A 21000-nucleotide genomic window follows, 5' to 3' on the forward strand; every position below is an offset into this window, starting at 1 on the left:
TGACTGTTCTTATGACAACAGTCTAAATATAATATATTATCAATATATTGATGTAAAATGAATTGCAGGGAAAAAAAGAAAAAGTCATTGTATTAAGGCCTCTACTGGAATACTGTTGAAAGAAAGTAACATTTACTTTAAGTTTGTAAAATATAATTTTGAAACGCTTCTTATGTCACCAATGGAATTCGATTGACCTACGTTATAACTATTTTTGAGAAACTGACCATTCTAAACCAGGACAAATAAAACCTAATTCATTTTATAGTTTCATACAACTAGGGAGGCTTCAGGGAAAAGCAACATCCTTGATCCTCACAGTTGCACACATTCAGACCTCAAAGCTTCCCAGTATGCCCAGTCTGATCTACAGGTCACCCAGCAGCTCCACTGGAGCAGCTGGCCATCAAGTCCATTTCTGTTGAACAATTTTCAGTTGGCTAAACGTGGCTGTTAGACGTTACACTGACAGGAAATCACCAGATGGACACACCTTTTTTGTTACAGATGGCAGGGGTCAAAGTATGTTATTAGAGGACTTTGCTTCTGCAGCTTCCTTTGATGCAGTGAGACGATCTTTGAGGCACACACCAGGTATGAGATTACCTTTGATCTTTTAATTCCTACCTACCTCAGTATTGAAATAAACTGCAGTTTTCATTTGTAAAACAATGGTCGCTTCTTGTTTAAAACATATGAGTTTTGCAAACTAGAGAAATAAACTGGCATTTGATAAGTGGCTAATGTAAAAATGTTGAACAGGTCACACAGTGGAACTTTTATATGCAGCTAGTTAATGTTTAACAGTCTTTACTGCCTCACAGAGTGCAGGCTTGTCTTTTGACATTAGTTACCAACGGTTACAGACAAGCATAGATCCACATTTTAAAGCTTAAAGCAAGTCAAGAGCTGGATGCAACTAAATATCTTATTGATGCCTTCATCTCCAGCGTGGTGGACTAGTGGACTGTTCACAAAGAGTCATTAAAAGAGCTCAGTAAAACTGGGTGCAAAGAGGCGGTAAGTATCACATCTTTTCTTGTCTGCTTTGTCCTTCAAAAAATGGCAAAACATGGAGCCTCACAGATACCAGATGTACCCACTTTTCTATTCTGTCTTTAGGAATGAATCTGTTTGAAGCAAGCTGTTTGTTTTACTTTTGTTTTTATTCATTTATTTGAATTTTACAGAATGATGCTTCACCTGAAGAAGAGGCTGTCGACGGAAGGGCTCACTGCTTTTAGTGTTCCAGTTTCCTATCACACTGCCGTCCTCCTCCTCCTAACACACTCCTGTGGCGGTATGACTAACACACAAACACAACAGAAACAACCCAGTTTGGTTTGAAGTGAGGCAAAAAAACTGAAACTAGTACATTTACAGTAATTTAAGATGCTTTCAATGCAATGTACTGAGAAATGTTGATCAGAATCAGGTTGTCAGGTCTCACATATTCTTATTGGCAATGCCTGTAAATTCAATTGACTCCAATCAACCTAATGTAGACAGTGAAAATGTCCCTTTACAGATATGAATAGTTTGACTGCAGGATGTTTCTTTCCAGGTCAGTTTGAGGTAGTTGGACCCCTCCAGCCAGTGATTGTAACAATTGGTGATGACATTACATTGCCGTGCCATCTGAAACCGGCTGGGGATGCTTCTGCTATGACGTTTGAGTGGGCGAGACCTGACTTGAATCCCAGATTTGTCCATGTGTGGCACGAACGTCAAGACCTTTACTTGAACCAGCATCCGTCCTACAAAGGACGAACATCGGTGTCCGTCAACCAACTGAAGCACGGAGACGTTTCGCTGACTCTCCACAAAGTAAAACTCTCTGATGAGGGAACATACAGATGTTACTTTCCAGATTCGGATAAAGACTCGACTGTGCAGCTTGTTGTTGGTAAGCGTGATTATATCGTCATTTTACCATCATTATTGTGCAAATTGTTTTACTGGACATGACGACTGAATGCTTCATATTCTCACATTTACATGAATAATGGAAACAAATTAAAATGAATGAACTTTCCCGATAATGTATCATTTTAATGTCAAATACTCAGTCATGCATAAAGGTTTTTTCCAAAAACATGAAACTTCGTTATACATGTTCCTTGAATATGCAACAGACACCAAGTGGATATATGTCAAGGCAGAAAAGAGAATGGACATCTTTTTATAATTGACTCTATAAGCTAATGTCTCACTGTGCTCTTCAGGGGTTTCTTCATCGCCCTTCGTCAGTCTATCAGGAATCGACAGATCCTCCAGTGGAGTGGTGTTAGACTGTGAGTCCAGAGGCTGGTATCCAGAGCCGGAGGTGTTGTGGCTGGACGCTGAGGGAAACCTCCTCTCTGCTGGACCTACAGAGACAGTCAGAGGTCCTGATGACCTCTATACTGTCAGCAGCAGAGTGACTGTGGAGAAGAGACACAGCAACAGCTTCACCTGTAGAGTCCAACAGAAGAACACCAACCAGACCAGAGAGACACACATCACTGTTCCAGGTAGGAACTATTCATACAGTCATGCTGTTAGCACAGTTTTCAAACAGCTGATGTAAAACTTAATCATTTGTTTTATAATTTCAGATGATTTCTTCGTGGCTCCGTGTAGTTCTGTTGTTTGCATCAGTTTGGTCGTTTCCTTCACGTGTGTTCTTGCTGTTGTCTTTGCTGTATGGAGATGGAGGCGAAACAAAAACAGTAAGTGAGAAATAAATGAATTGTAACTTTTGTTCCTCATTTTAAAATTCAAGACAATGTATTGGCTGTACTGCTATGACGGGGTTTTACAAAAAAATAAGCAAAAACTCCTGTTTTAGATGCTTCTAATTGAACTCTTTTTGTATTTTACCTGAACCCTATAAGTTTCAGCTGAGGTTGTATCAACTCATGTTCACGTACATGTACACTTAGAATGCAACTGCTGTTATTAACTTACAGAAACCATGATGGCTGACCAAAGAGAACGACAGCAGCTCATGGCAGAGAGTGAGAAGAGGAAGGAGAAGCAAATGGCAGAAATTAAATTACAGAGGAAAGAGAAAGAACATGGAGATATGGTGGGTGCACTGATGAAACAGGAGGAGGAATTGAAGAAGCAGAGAGATCGACTGAAAGAGCAACAGGAGACGATGGAGAAACTGGTGGGGGACAATGAGATGAAGCTTGAGTCAGTGGAGAAAGATTTTACAGAGAAAGATGAAGATAAAAAAATCTTCAGTTCACCAGGATGCATGAAGCTGAAAGAAATAATCTCTGTTTACAAATGGTGCCTGACTGACAGAAAGAGGGAACTTGACCAACTAGAGCTGGATACAGAGAGACTGTTGTTGATGACAAAGAGTGTAATTGATGAAGTAACAGACAGGAAGACTACAACACAGAACCACATGGAGGAAGAAAACAAATAAAAGAAGAAGAAGAAAAGTTAAAGAAGAAGAGTGTTTTCTCATGTTTGAGTAGAAACACAATGCAACACGGAAAATATGTCATTATATAATTTGAATGTAACTGGTAGTGAAGCTTTCTTTGTAGTTTTGTATGTTCATCCATCCCATGGTCTATTTTGAGGATACTGTGTAACACCATTGCAGTAGAATGTCCTTGATGCTTCACTGTATTACACTAGTGCAACACAACGTTCTGCAGGATTCTTAAAGGCTTAGTTTACACTCTGTGTTTTCACCAAAACACACTGTGTGTGTCATTGACATCTTACCAACGGACTCATCAAATGTGTTGCACAAAGTTTTAAATAGTGCATTGTTTTTATTGATATTACTCGCAAACAATGCTGTTCAGTCTTGCCTTAGTTATAATTTCTACTTCTCTTGTGCGTTACCAGCTTCGACTGATTATCAGTAGTGAAAAAACATCAGCCAGACGGGTTTTTTTTCATTGTATATGTACAAAATGGAGATCCACTCCTAAAACATTCTCATTCTGCTATTTTGCTTTGATATGTCATAGTCTAACTGAAGAACAAATGGTCATACTTTAGCATCAGAAATAATCTCCATGTCTTTAGTCCTGAGCAGATATGCTGGGGTTATTCTGTGGAGGGCTTCTCAGGGTGTTGTGTATATATATATATATATATATATATATATATATATATATATATATATATATATATTATATATAATATATATATATTATATATATATATATATATATATGTATATTATATATTATATATTATATATATATATATATATATATATATATATATATATATATATATGTATATATATGTGTATATGTGTGTGTGTGTGTACCTTTTTAAAATGATAAATAATAAAATTTTGGTTTAGTTCAAAAACATTTATTTTCTCTAACTTTCATCCAGGTTTTTGAGATTTGAGGTGAGTAATGGGCATCATTGTGTTTTCAGCACTACTTTTCGACATCAAACAGCAGCTTAAATCACTCACACTTTGTGCTAATAACAAATAAAATAGGGTTTTGCTCATAACTACAGATTGAGTATGTGGCTGTCAAAATGCATCTGAGTGCCCAGTGGTATATGGATGGGCGGCTGTGGCGTAGTGGAGAGCAAGGTAGTTCTCCAATCAGAGGGTCGGTGGTTCGATACCCGGCTTCTGCAGTCGATGTGTCCTTGGGCAAGACACTTAACCCCAAGTTGCTCCTGAAGGCCATCGGTGTGGACTGGATGATGAATGTTAGTTAGAGTCTGATGGTGGCACCTTGATGGTAGCCTGTCATCAGTGTGTGAATGGGTGAATGATATGTAATATACTACTGACTGTAAGTCGCTTTGGAGAAAAGCGTCTGCTACATGACTGTAATGTAATGTAATGTAATGTGTAGACTCTGACGGAGGACTGAAGATGCTGCTGTTGCTGCGCTGCACCACAACGATTTGTTAAACAGTAGACAGACGTCTATATATCAGCTTTTTATGTAGATAATGGAGGTAGTTAATTATGTGTATGCATTTTTTATGTTGTTTGGTAAAAAATACAAATCTAGTCATGGATTGAACTATTCATTCTGTGCACAAGTAGATAGTACAGGTGTTCAAACTATGTCAAACCCTGTATAGTAAACTGCATTAGGCATAACAATTCTGGGCAGCACTGAACTATCAGTCTTTTACTTAGACTTTGGAAGTGCTTTTTTAAGTGCATGAGATAAAAATCACAGCAGAGAGGATAATCTGAATGTAATAAAGGCTTCTATGTAAATATTACAAAGAATTAGCATGAACTATAGAAAGTTGCAAAGGGCCTGTTAGTGTTATTGTAGAAGAACAAATATTAAACAAAAATGAATAAAAATAAAACATGACTCCTTGTCTGCATATTTTGGATCGGTAACTTTAATAGCATTACTGCATAAGTGAAAACTGTCATTGTGTTAATAACATAAATAGGGCATTAGACTGACAGTTTACCATGCTTGACCTAAGCTTGAACTCTGAGCAGTGAGCACATGTAGAAGCTGCAGCGGCTCTGTTCTTGTAAACATTAACCACAAAGAGGTTTAACTGCTACACTGAGTATTTAAGTTACGGAACCAAGTGATGTCACAGCAATTCATCAGACTTCAGCTTGCTCCCCCTGCAGCCACAGAAGGCCTTATACAGCTATTTACATATATACAGTGGTACTCCACAACACCTGTTAACAGACTTCTCATACAGGCAAGTCACAGTGACAGAGGTCAGTGGCTTCTAGTATGTTAATGGAACGTCTTCTAAATGTGTCAGTAAAGTCAGTGTGTCTGTTTCTGCTCTGCCCTAACAGCATGGTGACCACAGCCAGTGTATTTAAAAGCAGCAGCAGCTCCTCAGACGTGTGAACAGATCAGAAAGAACCACGTGGTTAAACTGTTACTCTCTCATAAACCACACAACTCTTTTCACCCGCTGTAAACGGCTTCACCCTTTTAATTGTTCCGTCCATCCATGTGAACAGTTAGAGCGTTTACATCTGCCTGTTTTTAAGCACGTTTTTAATTTCAGCATAAATAAACACCAGAAATTCGATTAAAAAGTCTTCAAATCACAAAAAAAGATTCAATGCTTTTTTATCTGAGGTGGAAAAGTTGATTAATTACAAAACAATAACTTAACCAAACTGCTGCTCTGTGAACATTATTCAGACAACAATTACATTTCTAATCTTTGGTCATTACTTTCTTTCAATGGACGTCCAGCTCAAAGATTTTTAGGATGACCATGACAAAATAAAAAAGTTTTATGGTTAAAAATACCCATCTGATAATGGAAAGAAAACTACATGCTGTGCAGGTCATTTAAAATGTAGAAAATAGAATGTTTTTACATTTTCCCTATTTTCAAAAATGTTTTTACAGATTTAAAATGATGTATCAGACATTTTAAATACGCTGAGCAACTGTAACATCATGGAGTGAGACAGTAGGACTTCCTAACTAACACACAGAAGCTTTGAACAGATCATCTCTTCTGTCCTTCATTCAGGTGTCTCAGCCTGTAAAACACACAAAATGGAGATTCCTGAAAAAGGGAAAATGGAAAAGGTCTTCTTGACTTCTCTCCAAAGACAGTTGTGTCATGGTTTATGGGATATAGCTGTAATGCATCTTTAGTTAAACTCTCTAATAACTGATTCCCCGGCTTCACTCAACTTCACCGTGAAGCTTTTTCTGCTGTAGCACTTCTTTCTGCGTTGTCTAAAAGTGCTCTGCTAACCCCTGTGCTTGTTACTTGGTTGAGTGGAAGCACACAAACAGCCTTTCAGTGTCTCACCTATAGTGGACTGTAGAATAGACTCTCTCCTCTGGTGGACCTGGTTTGGTACCTGCTGCCGACACCTCTGGCTCTGTTTGGGAAACAAAGAAAGGTATTTTACTGATTCACTATTCAATATGTCTTCATCCTTAAACATTTTACGTAACATTTTGGGGATTTAAAGCTGCTTGTTTAGGTCGTTTTTTGATTTTTCAACACTTTTTTGTTCTTGTTGATTATTTAACCAATTCATTAATGTTGCTAGTTTTACAGCGGGGCCAAAATGTATCACCACAAACACTAATGTGACACTTCCTAAATAACACATGAATAACCACTGTTGCAATAAGGAAGATGTTGGCTGTCGAAGTTAAAAACTAATTCATAATAAGTCATTTATTTTCAATTATTAAATTATTTTTTACTTTAAAAGGTTTTACGAATTATTGGATGCGTCCAGAGTTTGACCTGCTGGTGTTTACGTCAGTGGGATTCATCTTCTGGAGACCACGAATGTCTGTACCAAATGTCATGGTAATTTATCCTTTACCTCGGGGTAAAGTGTGTAATGTAAATAACCAGCTTGGCTAAAAACAGGTAGAAAACAAGCTCAAACACAGCTCTGGCCTTTCCAATGGGATTCATTCTGAAGACGCTGGCTTTCACTGGCTCTATAGTTACATATATTGTGATGTACAAGTAAGTAACATACAAGGCCTTTATAACAAACTGCATGACACATAACAGCCTTCAACCAAAACCAAGATCTTTTCCTAACCGTGACCAAAAGCTCTTATGTTGCCTCAACCTCACACTGACGGGAGTCTGGCTGTGAAGCGACCACTTGGTGTCGAGATGGTGACAAATCAGCGTCATTTTGTTGTGTTTACCTCTGTCTTTCCTACAGAGGAGTATTTCTACCACCAACGTGGGTAGAACCACTAACAAAACAACCCAGAGCAGGGACAGGAGAGTGGGGGAGTGGGGAGGACCAGTCTCCTCTTCTGCTGCTGGAAAGAGAGATATTAAACATGTTTATATCATCCGTCTAGAACCTGGAGAGAAACACAACATCCAAACACATCAAAGCATGAATCACCTTCACTCAGGTCAGAAACAGCCAGCCAGCTCTGTGGTGATTCTCCAGCTCCAGAGATGCTGCACCTGTAGAGTCCTTCATCAGACTTGGAAGCGTTCCGGATGATCAGGTGGTTTTCATACTGTGTCCCGAGGTGAGAGCCGTCTTTGTAGAAATCAGCAATGTGTTTTGACTGAGTCTTCTCCTTACAATGTAGAATCACGTCGCCTCCCTCCACCACTGGACGGGCAGGAACCTCCAGGATCACAGAACCAGCTGAACAGTGTGGAAAAAATATATTATATACGGCGGGTAAAATAAATATTGAACACCTCACCATTTCTCTCAGTAAATATATTTCTAAAGGTGCTATTGACATGAAATTTCCACCAGATGTCGGTAACAACCCAAGTAATCCATACATACAAAGAAAACCAAACAAATAAGTTCAGAAATTAAGTTAGGTGTAATAAAATGGAGTGATACAGGGAAAAGTAACGAACACATGAAGAAAGGGAGGTGCAAAAAGGCATGGAAAGCCAAGACAGCAGCTGAAATCTATCAGTAATTAGAAAGCAATCCTGCCCCTTGTCAGTGCAAATGAATATCAGCTGGTTCAGTCCCAACTGATGGCCTATAAAAAGGTGTCTCATTACCAAGGTGTCACACAAGAAACATCTCATGATGGGTAAAAGCAAAGAGCTCTCTCAAGACCTTCACAACCTTATTGTAGCAAAACATACTGATGGCATTGGTTACAGAAGGATTTCTAAACTTCTGAATGTTCCAGTGAGCACTGTTGGGGCCATAATCCGGAAGTGGAAAGAACATCATTTCACCATAAACCAGCCACGACCAGGTGCTCCTCACACGATTTCTGACAGAGGAGTGAAAAGAATTATCAGAAGAGTTGTCCAAGAGCCAAGGACCACTAGTGGAGAGCTTCAGAAAGACCTGGAATTAGCAGGTACAATTGTTTCAAAGAAAACAATAGTAAAGTAATGCACTCAACCGCCGTGGCCTGTATGCACGCTCACCACGCAAGACTCCACTGCTGAAGAAAAAGCATGTTGAAGCTCGTTTAAAGTTTGCTGCACAACATTTAGACAAGCCTGTGAAATACTGGGAGAATATAGTCTGCTCAGATGAGACCAACATGGAACTCTTTGGATGCCATAATACACATCATGTTTGGAGGTCAAATGGCACTGCACATCACCCCAAAAACACCATACCAACAGTGGAGTTTGGAGGTGGAACATCATGGTGTGGGGCTGTTTTTCAGCATACAGCACTGGCAAACTTCATATAATTGAAGGAAGGATGAATGGAAAAATGTACCGAGACATTCTTGATAAAAATCTGCTGCCATCTAGCAGGATGATGAAGATGAAACGAGGGTGGACATTTCAGCAAGACAATGATCCCAAACACACAGCCAAGGAAACTCTCAACTGGTTTCAGAGAAAGAAAATAAAGCTGCTAGAATGGCCCAGCCAGTCACCTGACCTGAATCCAATAGAAAATCTATGGAAAGAACTAAAGATCAGAGTTCATAGAAGAGGCCCACGGAACCTTCAAGATTTGAAGACTGTTTTTGTGGAAGAATGGGCCAAAATCACACCTGAGCAATGCATGCGGCTAGTTTCTCCATACAGGAGGCGTCTTGAAGCTGTCATTACCAACAAAGGCTTCTGTACCAAGTATTAAATACATTTCAGTAAGCGTGTTCAATACTTTTCCCCTGTGTCATTCCATTTTATTACACATAACTTAATTTCTGAACTTATTTGTTTGGTTTTCTTTGTATGGATTACTTGGGTTGTTACCAACATCTGGTGAAAATTTCATGTCAATAGCACCTTCAGAAATATATTTACTGAGACAAATGGTGACGTGTTCAATACTTATTTTACCCGCTGTATGTTATTTGCCTATAAAAGGGACAACAGGGTCCACTCCATGACAATATATTGATGCAAGTAACAGTTGTTATCACTTCATTTGTACAGGAATTTTCTAGCAGAACATGCTTTGTGGGAAATAGAAAAAAAAATGCATGTAATAAAAGATAGTGAGATCATATAACAAGGAGGATCAACTTAAATGTAAAAATATTTTAAAGCAAACAAATCTATTTGCTCTTGCTCCACTTAATCTTAAATATTGTTTGTGTGTGATGTAAGGTGGATTCATTCATTAATTCATTTATTTGAATCTTTGCATCCAGGTCATTTTCTACATTGTAGTTTCCCCTGCAAGCGAGGATTGTTTTGGGTTTTAGAAAGAGAGCATATGGATGATTGAAACCTTTCTCGGTATGAATAGCTTGTCTTGGACTGTGTTTATGTTGATCGCCCTGAGAGGGGACAGATCTTCTTTTTATACAACATGTCAAAAGCAATATCTTGACTTGCATCAAAATGATTTGAAAACTCTTGATGTATAAAGTGCTAAACATACCAGTGATGGCGATGTGGACAGCGTCACTAGTGTTCCCTCCAGCGTCCTCACACCAGAACTCTCCACTGTCTCTTTTAAAGGTGGGATGAATGCTGCAGGACGGTGCCGAGGACTTCCAGCTGTTAGAACCTGTTGGATTTGTTCTGTGGAGCTTCTTCATCACTCTCCATTCAGTCAATCCACCCAACTCTTCACAGTCCACACTGACGGTCTCATATTCAAAAAACTGCAGTCTGTCTGGAAGAACGCGAGGAAGAGCTGCATCTGAGACAGAGACCCAGAGAAATATGAAATATTTAACCTTTACAACAAGAAGATACATCCTTACATAAGTATTAGCAGCAGGACACATTGTCTGTGTTCATAGAACTGTGGTTATAATATATGTGACATCTTAACTTATCCTTGGTCCAAACAACTCATTTGTTGCTAAGCTACAAACAAAGTGAGTATGAAGAATATCACACTGCCAAGCACAAACAGAGTGTGAGGAATATTAGCCCAACAGCTAATTCATTAAGTCCAACTTACCAGCCTTCTGAGCAAAGAGACTGTGGTCCACCAGCAGCACCAACACCTCCACCACTGGAGAGACACGTGAAGAGAGCTGAACTTCACACACAGAGTTCATATTGGTCTGCTGACAGAATGACACAAAGACTCAGTACTCACTCAGTGTGATGCAGAGAGCTGTGACCTCCATGATGGCTTTGCTGCTGACTGTCTGAGCATCAGAAATACGACTGAGACATGATGTAGGTCAGAACCTCCTCTTCCTGTTTGAATTACTTCTGGTTTGTAGATGCAGAAATATCTATGTGAGGCGGAGCTGCTGTAGCGCAGATAATAATCTGGTTTTATCCCAAAAAAAGACAAGAAGTGTGTGGGCCAAATATAAAAGCTAAGTGATCAACCATGAGAAACAAAACCAACAGTTAGGTTTAGGAAAACTGCCACAATCAGTTTGAGAGACCACTACCATAAAACCATAACGGGGTGTTGAACATCTCTTCTGGTTAAATATTCCTGCCTTTCCACCAAAAATAAGGCTCCTGATTGACTTTCCATTGACATTGGATTCGTCCCGAGGGACAAGAAAATAACTGACAATTCTTGTCCCTGTAATTGAAACCAATAGAACGTTCTCTGAAAGGATTATGACTATATGTGTAAGTAGTCCCACTCTGCCCTCTGCAGTCACCTTCACTTCAGAGATAAAACCTCTCGTCACTGCTGCGTTTTTATTCTCCTAAAGGACTTTGAGCTTCCATTAAACCTGTAGGCTGATATTTTGTGACTGTAACTATCTTATCTTGTAGCTGGTGAAAAGAACACAAAGGTCAAGTTAAAGTCAGGACTTTGAAGTTGTACAGAAAACTGAACCGTTAACAGTCAGTATGTCCCATTACTGTCCCGTGATTGGAAACGCACAAAAGCAATCAGTAAATCAAAGTCATCATTGTCAGTGTTTAGAACGGATATGCATGCACACTCGGGAAATGGGATTATATAATATTAGTTGATAGATTTGCACACATTATCACAGATCTGCAGCTGGCAGGAAACAAGGTGAACACCCCTTTTTCTGATAACAGCTGCTGAATGTGTTTTATTTGAGGACTCTGAGCTGATCTGACTTCTTGACGCACACGACCGGTAAGCTTTTAAAATAGTTCAATTTACATTTTTTGTTTTGACTGCTAAACATGCGTCATTGTTTATTTGTAAAATAAAATCATGTCAAGTTGATGTTTTCTCAAAAATGTATTTTTAAAAGTTTTGAGTGGCTTTGCTGCATGAAAAAATACTGAACACATTTAAAAGGTAAATGGTTTACACTGAAGATTCAACTTCAATTTCAGTATAAACTGGTCAACAAGCTACATCATTGTCGTTATTATTATTATTCAGCCTCTCTTCTCCATATGGTATCTTATTTGAAAATTAACATTCTGATGATGGTTTACAGAACATTATTATTCAGAACCCCACTATGCCTCATGATCCGTTGAACAGTGAGTACTTTAGTCAATTATTTTTTCTGTCTCTGCACTCATAAAATATACACACATGATAAGAGCTGTTCAGATATAATAATAACTATTATAAAGCATGGAATCTCTTTGACTTTTCTGCTCCGTCTCACTCTCAGGTGTCGCCTCCTCAGCAGCTGATATTCCAGCTAAATTGGGCCAATCCAGTTTTACCTCTGAATGTATTCCCATGGCTGTGACCTCTGGCTGTGCTGGCCTGGTTCTTGGAGTTTCCGTTATGCTTGTTGTCTGGTATAAATGTCAACGTAAGTCACAGCTCATTCATGGTTACAGTAATAACATATTTCACTTCAAAACACCAACCCACTGTTACTTTGGATTATGTTGAATGGTATTTATTAATTTAATGGTGAGTTTAGTGGGCTTATTATCAGGGATTTTACTTTATTAATTCAATGCAAAACATACAATAACTCAAATGACTTATTTTGGTGTCTAATAGTATCAAGGAAGGACATGTTACTTTGTTTCAATGAAATATTGTTTTTGATTTTTAATGCCACTTTTTTGTGTGTTTCTGTGTTGTTCAATGTCACATCTTTTTCTTACAAAAGGTGAAAGAGATGGATTAGAGCGGAGATGTAAACAGCTTCAAAAAGAATCAGAAACGAGGAAGGACAAAGAGAAGGACAACGAGGCTCGGATGGTTGACATGCAACAGGAACAGAAGAGCGGACTGGAGGAAACCATAAACCAAATCAACAATCAACTTGAGAAAGTGAAGACAGATAAGGAGGAGAACAAGAAGACGCTTCAGTCAGTGGAAGAAGAAATAAAAGAGAGAGAAAAGAAATTTGACAAACCGGAGGAATTATTAAGAGAGAAAGAAAACCTCATAAAGGCTCAGTGGAAATTAGACGAGACAAAGAAAAACGATGAGAGAGTGAAGATGAAGTTAGAGAAAATGCTGGAGACCGTAGAGTTTCAGATATCTAGCATAATAACCAGGAGAAGGGATGAGGAAAACTATTACGATTAGCCAAACAGATGGTCCAACAGGTAACATTCACCAACATTTCATTGGTACACAATAGAACCGGCTTAAATTCAATAAAATTCAAATAAATTCATGCTTTCTGGGATGAAAATGACATTTCATAAAAATAGTGTCCAGTGTGACTGGGGATTTATTATCACTAGGTGATGAGAATGACAATAAATGACATTTATGATTAATGTAACAGAAAAATGTATTTCATTATTTGAGTGCAGACGATATGTAAAAATATGGATAAGGATAAGATTTGTTTATGTGTATGTGTATGTACGATACCAAATACATGTATTTGGGGTTATCTCTGTATTTTGTTCATAATTAGCTGATTGTTAAAGACATTTTAGAAATCAGAATAAAATCTAATTCAATAAGCTGCAAACGTTTGTCTTTTTGTAACTTATCACTGTTTAATTCTACTGTAAACAACATGACCTGGTAAAGCTAAGGAAAATATTTTTGAGTTCATAGCAAAGCAGGAAGTGTTTTACAGGAGACAGAACCGTGAAAGAAGGAATGAAAAGTCAGCACACCTTATCTGATTAGAGACGAGCGGGATCAGAGCAGGAGTCGTTTTATTTGAGGACTTTGAGCGTCAGCTAACAGTACGTTACTCTGAGCCGAGTCGACTTTAATGAACAAAGCAGGTACAGTATGAGAGTTTCTTTAAACGTCTATTTTGCTCCATCTATTGAAGTTGTACAACATTCTAGTTAAGGAATTATTACTGAAGGATCAGAAGAATTGGGACAAGATAGAGCAAATCTCTGAAAGCCTGATAGTGAAGATAAATAAAGTTCTTTGGTCAATAGAGTCTCAGTTTACTTAATGTCAAGGAGAGGAATATTTGATTCATGTCAGATCAGCCAAACAGACAGAAAGGTTAAAGCAATCAGAACAAATTCAACTCACCAAAAGTCCAACAGGTGAACACGTGAAGTTCACAAACATGTGTTAGTGCAATAGGAAACAGGACTTAATCCTAAAACTACAAATTAATTCAATATCTTTGCTTGCTCAAACCAAAAAGATTTGTAAAATGAAGTGTTAAGGGAATTTTTTAAAAACCGTGTGGGTTTATTATCACAATGTATATGACAACAAGTACTTTAATATCAACCAGATTTAATTGGTTGTTTGCAGACAATGTGTTAAAAGTTGTATTAAGATAAGATTCATTATTTGTTTCTTTTCATTGATCAAATTTGCTCATTATTGGAGTCATTACACCTTCCCAAGTGATAATTATAGCGGCAATAAACTGCTGTTTTTCAGAAAACAAAATCCAATTTAAAAGAGCCTAGGAGGCTCAGGTAAAGGGAGCAGATGTTCAGCTCCATTTATTGGACGGACACAAACCTAAGATTAAATGTTAACCAGTCAGTGTTGTTCACAGTCATATAATAAAAATACCCAGCCGCCTGGAGATCCTGACATTGAATATCTGATGCTCTTTGAATTGTATAATATTTATTTTTCTACATTATCGAAAAGGCCTAAATGCTATTCTACATCTGTGGACGAGGTTCAGTCAGAGATTCACATGGTGAAGAGTACATTTAATCAGGGTTTCAGAGGAGGGTTTTGGTGTGCACTGATAGGTCAACGTATAGAGTAAAAGCAAACCTACATTCACAATATTTGAAATAATTTATTTTGAAGTATAAAAACATAACAAACTCACTGGATCGTCATCCATATCTGCATGTTAATGCTGCAGAGTGACCACACCTCTTTATTCTCCATGTTCACGTTCAAAGTACAGATCATTGTATTTGAGGACTCTACACCACAGTTTATTGAGGCGAGGCGACACGCACACAAAAGGTAGGTGGGATTTTCACATTCTACTTTTTAAATCATGTTTTCAGTAAAGTTAATTGATCAACATATTATCATTACATTCACATGTAGAAAGCAGGTCTTCGTTCACAGCTGACTGAATGTGAGACTTGTGCCGATGCTAGATCGAACACATTCAGCTGCTGCGTTGAACAGCATTGAAGGTTCTGGTGTATGGTCAGGTATTCTCTTTTGAGTCCATGTTTGGACAAATGTTGGCAATTTGGCGACACTAAAGGTGCCCAAAGTTAGCTATGCTGCTGTTTGCAGCTTAGCCAAGAATGTACACACAACTATCACTGGGTTACTGATACTGAACACAACTTAAAGATGTGCTTAACATTCTTCATCCAGTAATGTTCCAGTAAACACATCCAAATGGGCCATGAAATCAAAGTTGTGAGATATGATATGATGTTATTGCATGCTATTGCTGCACAACTTGCTTCAAATACCATTTTTCTACCATTTCATGTTTCATAAAAGTGTATTTGAATCTTTAGCTCTCCAGGATGGTTCACATTAAAGATGGACTTCGCAGACCTGTCGGACTCATCAGTGTTTTCCAAAACACTCTTGTCTTCCTTCTCCTAACACAATTTTATGGAGGTAACTTACATGCACACGCAAATTATTAACAGTCTGGTATGTTTTTAAGTGAGAACAACACATGTAAATGTAAAATAAAAGCTCCAATGATTAGCCTGTAGTTTGCAGGCTAATTTAGTCTACCTGCATATTTAGCCCATATCAGCAAATCTTTAGAGTGCCGTTTGAAGATTTGTATTCACATAATGCCAACTATACTGGAGCTGCATTCATGACCTTGTCAAATAACACTTTCACTGCAAGTTAACAACATTTGAACATGCATTGTGTTGGACTGGTAAGTGTTCAGCATTTGTTAGCACCGAGAAACATTGCATAACAAACATTTGTCTGTCCAAAATGTCATCAGTTCATAATTGTATCCTATTAGATATTTGTGTGACCTCATACTTAGCATATGCTTTCGTAAATTATGGCCAAAAACATGAATTGTGAAGTCACAGTGACCTTGATATTTGACCATCAACATTTGAATAAGTTCTTCCCTTAGTCCAAGCGGAAGTTTGTGCCAAATTTGAAGAACGTTGCTCAAAGCATTCTCGAGATAGCACGAAATTGGGACGAACGTGAGGTCACATTGACCTTGACCTTTGACCACCAATGTAATCAGTTCATCTTTGCGTTCAGGTGGACTTTTGTGCCAAATTTGAAGAAATCGGATTTAAATCAGACCTGCTGTTTTCCAGGTTGGTCTCAGGAGATTAGTCCACCTCAGCCCGTCATAGCGATGGTTGGTGAAGACGTCGTTCTGCCATGTCAGCTGGAACCCCCCGCGGATGCTTTTTCCATGACAATGGAGTGGGGGAGACCTGACTTGGACCCCAGATTTGTCCATGTGTGGCATGATGGACAGGAACTGCTGTCTGACAAGAACGACGCCTACAAGGGGAGAACATCACTGTCCATCAGCAAACTGAAGCGAGGAGACATTTCCCTGAAACTGTCCACAGTGAAGATCTCTGATAACGGGATGTACAAATGCTACATCCCAAAACTGAGTAAAGAATATTTTGTTGAGCTTCTTGTTGGTAAGTCAACTGAATACACTACCTAACATATATAACTTTTATACTTTAGAATTCACCTTCATTGCTCCAGACATTGGGAGCATTGTGAGGGTAACTTTCTTGATTAAGTTGCTTAAGTTCAACCTGTAGACAAGAGGAGGAATGAACCGTGTGATTAATGGACGACCCGCTCTTCTTCCTGAGCTACTACTGTTTGCCCTTCCATATGCTATAAAACTTGCTATAAAACATTCAAGTCTTGATTTTATTCAACAAACTTTACCAGAAAGCTTGTTGTTTTTAAAATGTTTAAATTATTATCTGTTACCTAAACCCAGTTAATTTTGTAAAATGCTACTAAAATGTGAATATGTGGACTTTGTGGACTCATCATCACAACCATGTATCATACAAATTACATTCCCATACAACTACACTGCATTCTCAATGACGTTATGAGGGAAACTACATTTCTCCCAGATTACGGTCACAGTTCTAAACATGTGGTTAACATTTACCGACACAATAGAGAGGAACGAAGCAAAACATCATGGTTTCGCTTAAAATAGGTAAGTGCCATCTTGGATGCCCATCCAGTGGAGAAAACTTAATAAAGTTCCCTCTGAGATGCCATTTGAGTAGAAAAAACATGGAGAGTCTTGGATGCCCCTATATGGTAAACAAATCATGATTAAGTGCCCTTGTGCCCTTCCAGTGGGGAAACTGAGACTATGTTACATATAGGCTTCCCGACTGCCTTTAGCAGGTGCCCTTTCATTTCATTTTTTATACTTTTTCTCTCAAAACGTAGTTGAAAACAGTATTTTGTTTCATTGGAATGTAACTTTTTAGGAGCTCAGGCTGCTCATCAACATGAGCCACAGTGGTAGATGGCAACACGGTGAATTGAGATGCTTGAGATAGAAATGATGCACTACATTATTCAAGCTTTGGACAAGTAACTTGTGTTTGATCTGAACAGGTGCTGCCTCCTCACCTGCTATCAGCTTAGCAGGCCTCCACAAGGCCAGCAGTGGAGTGGTGTTAGACTGTGAGTCCAGAGGCTGGTATCCAGAGCCGGAGGTGTTGTGGCTGGACGCTGAGGGAAACCTCCTCTCTGCTGGACCTACAGAGACAGTCAGAGGTCCTGATGACCTCTATACTGTCAGCAGCAGAGTGACTGTGGAGAAGAGACACAGCAACAGCTTCACCTGTAGAGTCCAACAGAAGAACACCAACCAGACCAGAGAGACACACATCACTGTTCCAGGTAGGAATTGTTTCTAAAATAACAACTTCAGATTGCTGCTCATGAAACACACAGATCTTATGTTATCTGTCAAACATAACATTTGTTGTATCTCTTTTATTTTTCCAGAGGATTTCTTCGTGTCTCCATCTAGTTGTACTCCTTGCATTGCCGTTAGCGTGGTGTTTGGCTTCATAATTGTCCTCGCTGTTGTCCTTTTGGTCTGGAAATGGAGACAAAACAAAACTGGTGAGTATAGAATAGAAGGACTTTGATGCGTTTTTTACGCTGCATTTTCTATTTATTTGCTCATGTGGAATGTCATTGGACAACCTGTCAGAAAATAGCTTACCATTTGAAAAAATGTAAGCTCTTATTTAAAACATTTTTACAGTGAAGATACTATTTGTTGTCATCTTTTTTCTAATCAAAGGTCTTTCATATCACTGCTTGTGTTTCTACACAGAGATCCAGACAACACCACTGCAGTCTTTGATGGAAGCAGACAGAAGCAGAGAGCAGCTCATGGCAGACAGACAGAAAATGGAGGAGGAGTTACAGAAGAAAGAGGAAGAACAGAAAGACATGACACAGGTTATTGAAGGACTGACAGACCTGAAGAAGGAACTGGAGGAACAGAGAGAGAAACTCATCATCCAACAGAAGGAGGCAGATAAACTGGTGGAGGAGAATATGAAGAAGGTTGATTCAGTGGAGAGAGATGAAGCAGAGAAGGAGGGAGATAAAACAGCCAACAAAGGTCAGGGATTCTTCAAACTAAAAGATATTATAACAGAGACCTTCTGGAACCTGGAGGAGAAGAAGAAAGAACTACAACTAATGGATATGAACTTAGATAAACTATTGAAGAAATTAATAGATAAGATTAATGAACTAAAAGAGAAGAAGAAGAATGTAGAGGACCACATGGAGCAAATGAAGAAAGAACAGGAGGAGATTCAGAGGAAACCTCAGTCATAGAGAGGAGGGAGGTTTTCTTATATTCTGTTTTTGTTCATATTTTTTACCCTTTTAAATGTATTGTAATAATATGATGATTGATTTTGCATTTTTCCAGAGTAAACTTCCCATCTGACTTTCCTGTTTTCATTTTTATTTTTTTTCCGTACGTCAATCATACCAAACAACAATGTGAAATATTGGAATTACAGTCTTTATGTCCATTTCATTTCAACAAAATGATTGGATGGAATTCAGGGTTGTACTGATTAATTGTGTTATTTACGTTTTTTGCATATTTTGTATTCAGTTTCACATTATTTGCTAATTAAATGTACTGCAATGTGTTTTTAATTTAGCTAATTAAAACAGTTTTAAAGTAACACTTGTGATAGTTATTAAATGAACTCAAGTTACCAGGATAACTACTATGACAGTCGAGGTCTCTGATGAAAACACAACAGTTCTTGAGTGCTGCTGTTGGTTGAAAGCTGTATTTTAAATTCATTTACGAGACATCCTCGTCTTCTTTTAACTCACATTTTATCTGTTAAATGACTCACGAGGTAAAGCCAATATTCTGCTGTAGTGTGATAAGATGTAATGTGTTAATAAAGTTTGTTGATTCAATATGTCTGGTCAAATTCATCTATCAGTTCCATCATGAATAATATAGAATCAAATAATAAATAATCCGAAATATTTTGGGAAACGGAACCACAGCACTTTTTCAAGTTTACTCAAATGCATTATTCTTTTATGTTGACAAATAACCAAACTTCAGAATATTAGATAGAAAGTGAAACATTGAAGTTATTTAGTAAAGACAAAAGTAGGTAAACACAAGAATGTTTTAATATTTAAAGTATATTTATCTCCATTATATGCAGAAATATCCTGTGTTAGCAGGTTTACATTAAAAGAGATGAGCACATTCAAATGAGACTAGTGTGAATTCTGCTTCTTTTATGTGACTGAGTGTGAAGTTTAAAAAATACTTATTGTTACACCTTTGTGTATTTAGTTTACAATATGTGTCGGTTATTGTATTAAAACGTCTTAAACACAAACATGGTCCTGTTTGAGCAGAATTAGAAACTCCTCATTGTAACAGTTGGTTGATCCGTCTGCATATGAAATGTTTCTGTTAATAATAGTTAACCAGTAACCAGCTGATGTCACAGTTTATGGTCGATCTGGTTATAAAACAATAAAAAATAGACCAAAGTCTCATCTGAACATCTATATGCAACTTTATTTAAAGGTAAGGGGACTTAATATTACTTTGAATGAATGTTGTACACTTTTTTAAGACAAATAAAATAATAATACTTCTCGCTGATTGAAGGATTTGTTATATTACCGTGTGCTTTTACTGCTTTTGCCCTAAAAATCAAAGTGTAGCTTTGTAACAGTGATTATCTGACGAAGGGGAAGCCAACAAAGCTTCAGTCGCTGAGGCTGCTGTGTCTTCTACAATGTTTGAATCTAGCAACCAGACTTAAGGAATGTATAACTGTATTAATATGTAAACAATAAGGATATAGAAAAATAACCAATTTCAGTATCTAAAGATCGTGACTGAACTCTTCCTTTAACGTCACCTGACTTATTGGTGTTCAGACTCCTTTATAGACTGTAACACGCTGAACTCCTCTTTTTTTCACTTCTGTTGACAGAATAAAATGTGTCTGTTCAGCTGGTTTGGATTCTTGCTGTTTGTCCTCTGCAGCCTCGCAGAAACAACAGGTAACCTGAGTCTTTACTCCTCACGCTGGAACAGATTGACTTAGGAAAGGAAGTTCACCATGAGAATATTTTACATCCAGTAATCCACAGCTGACAGGGTTTCTGGAGACAGGTGGGGTTTCATAGAACTGCCCAAAGTACCAACAAACTAAATGTATAATAATCTAAACAATAACTGTCTAAACTCAGGAAAGGTAATACATTTATATTGATGGTCATTGTGTATCGTTAAGTCTGATAAAACTGGT

At 38.0% G+C, this 21000-nt stretch overlaps 1 protein-coding gene across 1 annotated transcript; it reads left to right on the plus strand.

Annotated features, from left to right (window-relative positions):
• The first annotated feature begins 1642 nt into the window (after positions 1-1642).
• LOC129115721 (uncharacterized) lies at positions 1643-19024 on the plus strand. The gene is made up of 11 exons (XM_054627014.1): positions 1643-1906; positions 2226-2513; positions 2598-2711; positions 2952-3355; positions 7655-7856; positions 8043-8110; positions 8200-8220; positions 16503-16815; positions 17777-18064; positions 18173-18292; positions 18657-19024. Exons 1-11 carry the CDS (start codon positions 1666-1668, stop codon positions 19022-19024), a joined length of 2427 nt encoding a protein of 808 aa, XP_054482989.1. The 5' UTR covers positions 1643-1665.
• Positions 19025-21000: the final 1976 nt, after the last annotated feature.

Source organism: Anoplopoma fimbria, unplaced genomic scaffold (assembly GCF_027596085.1).
Source record: "Anoplopoma fimbria isolate UVic2021 breed Golden Eagle Sablefish unplaced genomic scaffold, Afim_UVic_2022 Un_contig_12243_pilon_pilon, whole genome shotgun sequence".
NCBI lineage: Eukaryota > Metazoa > Chordata > Actinopteri > Perciformes > Anoplopomatidae > Anoplopoma > Anoplopoma fimbria.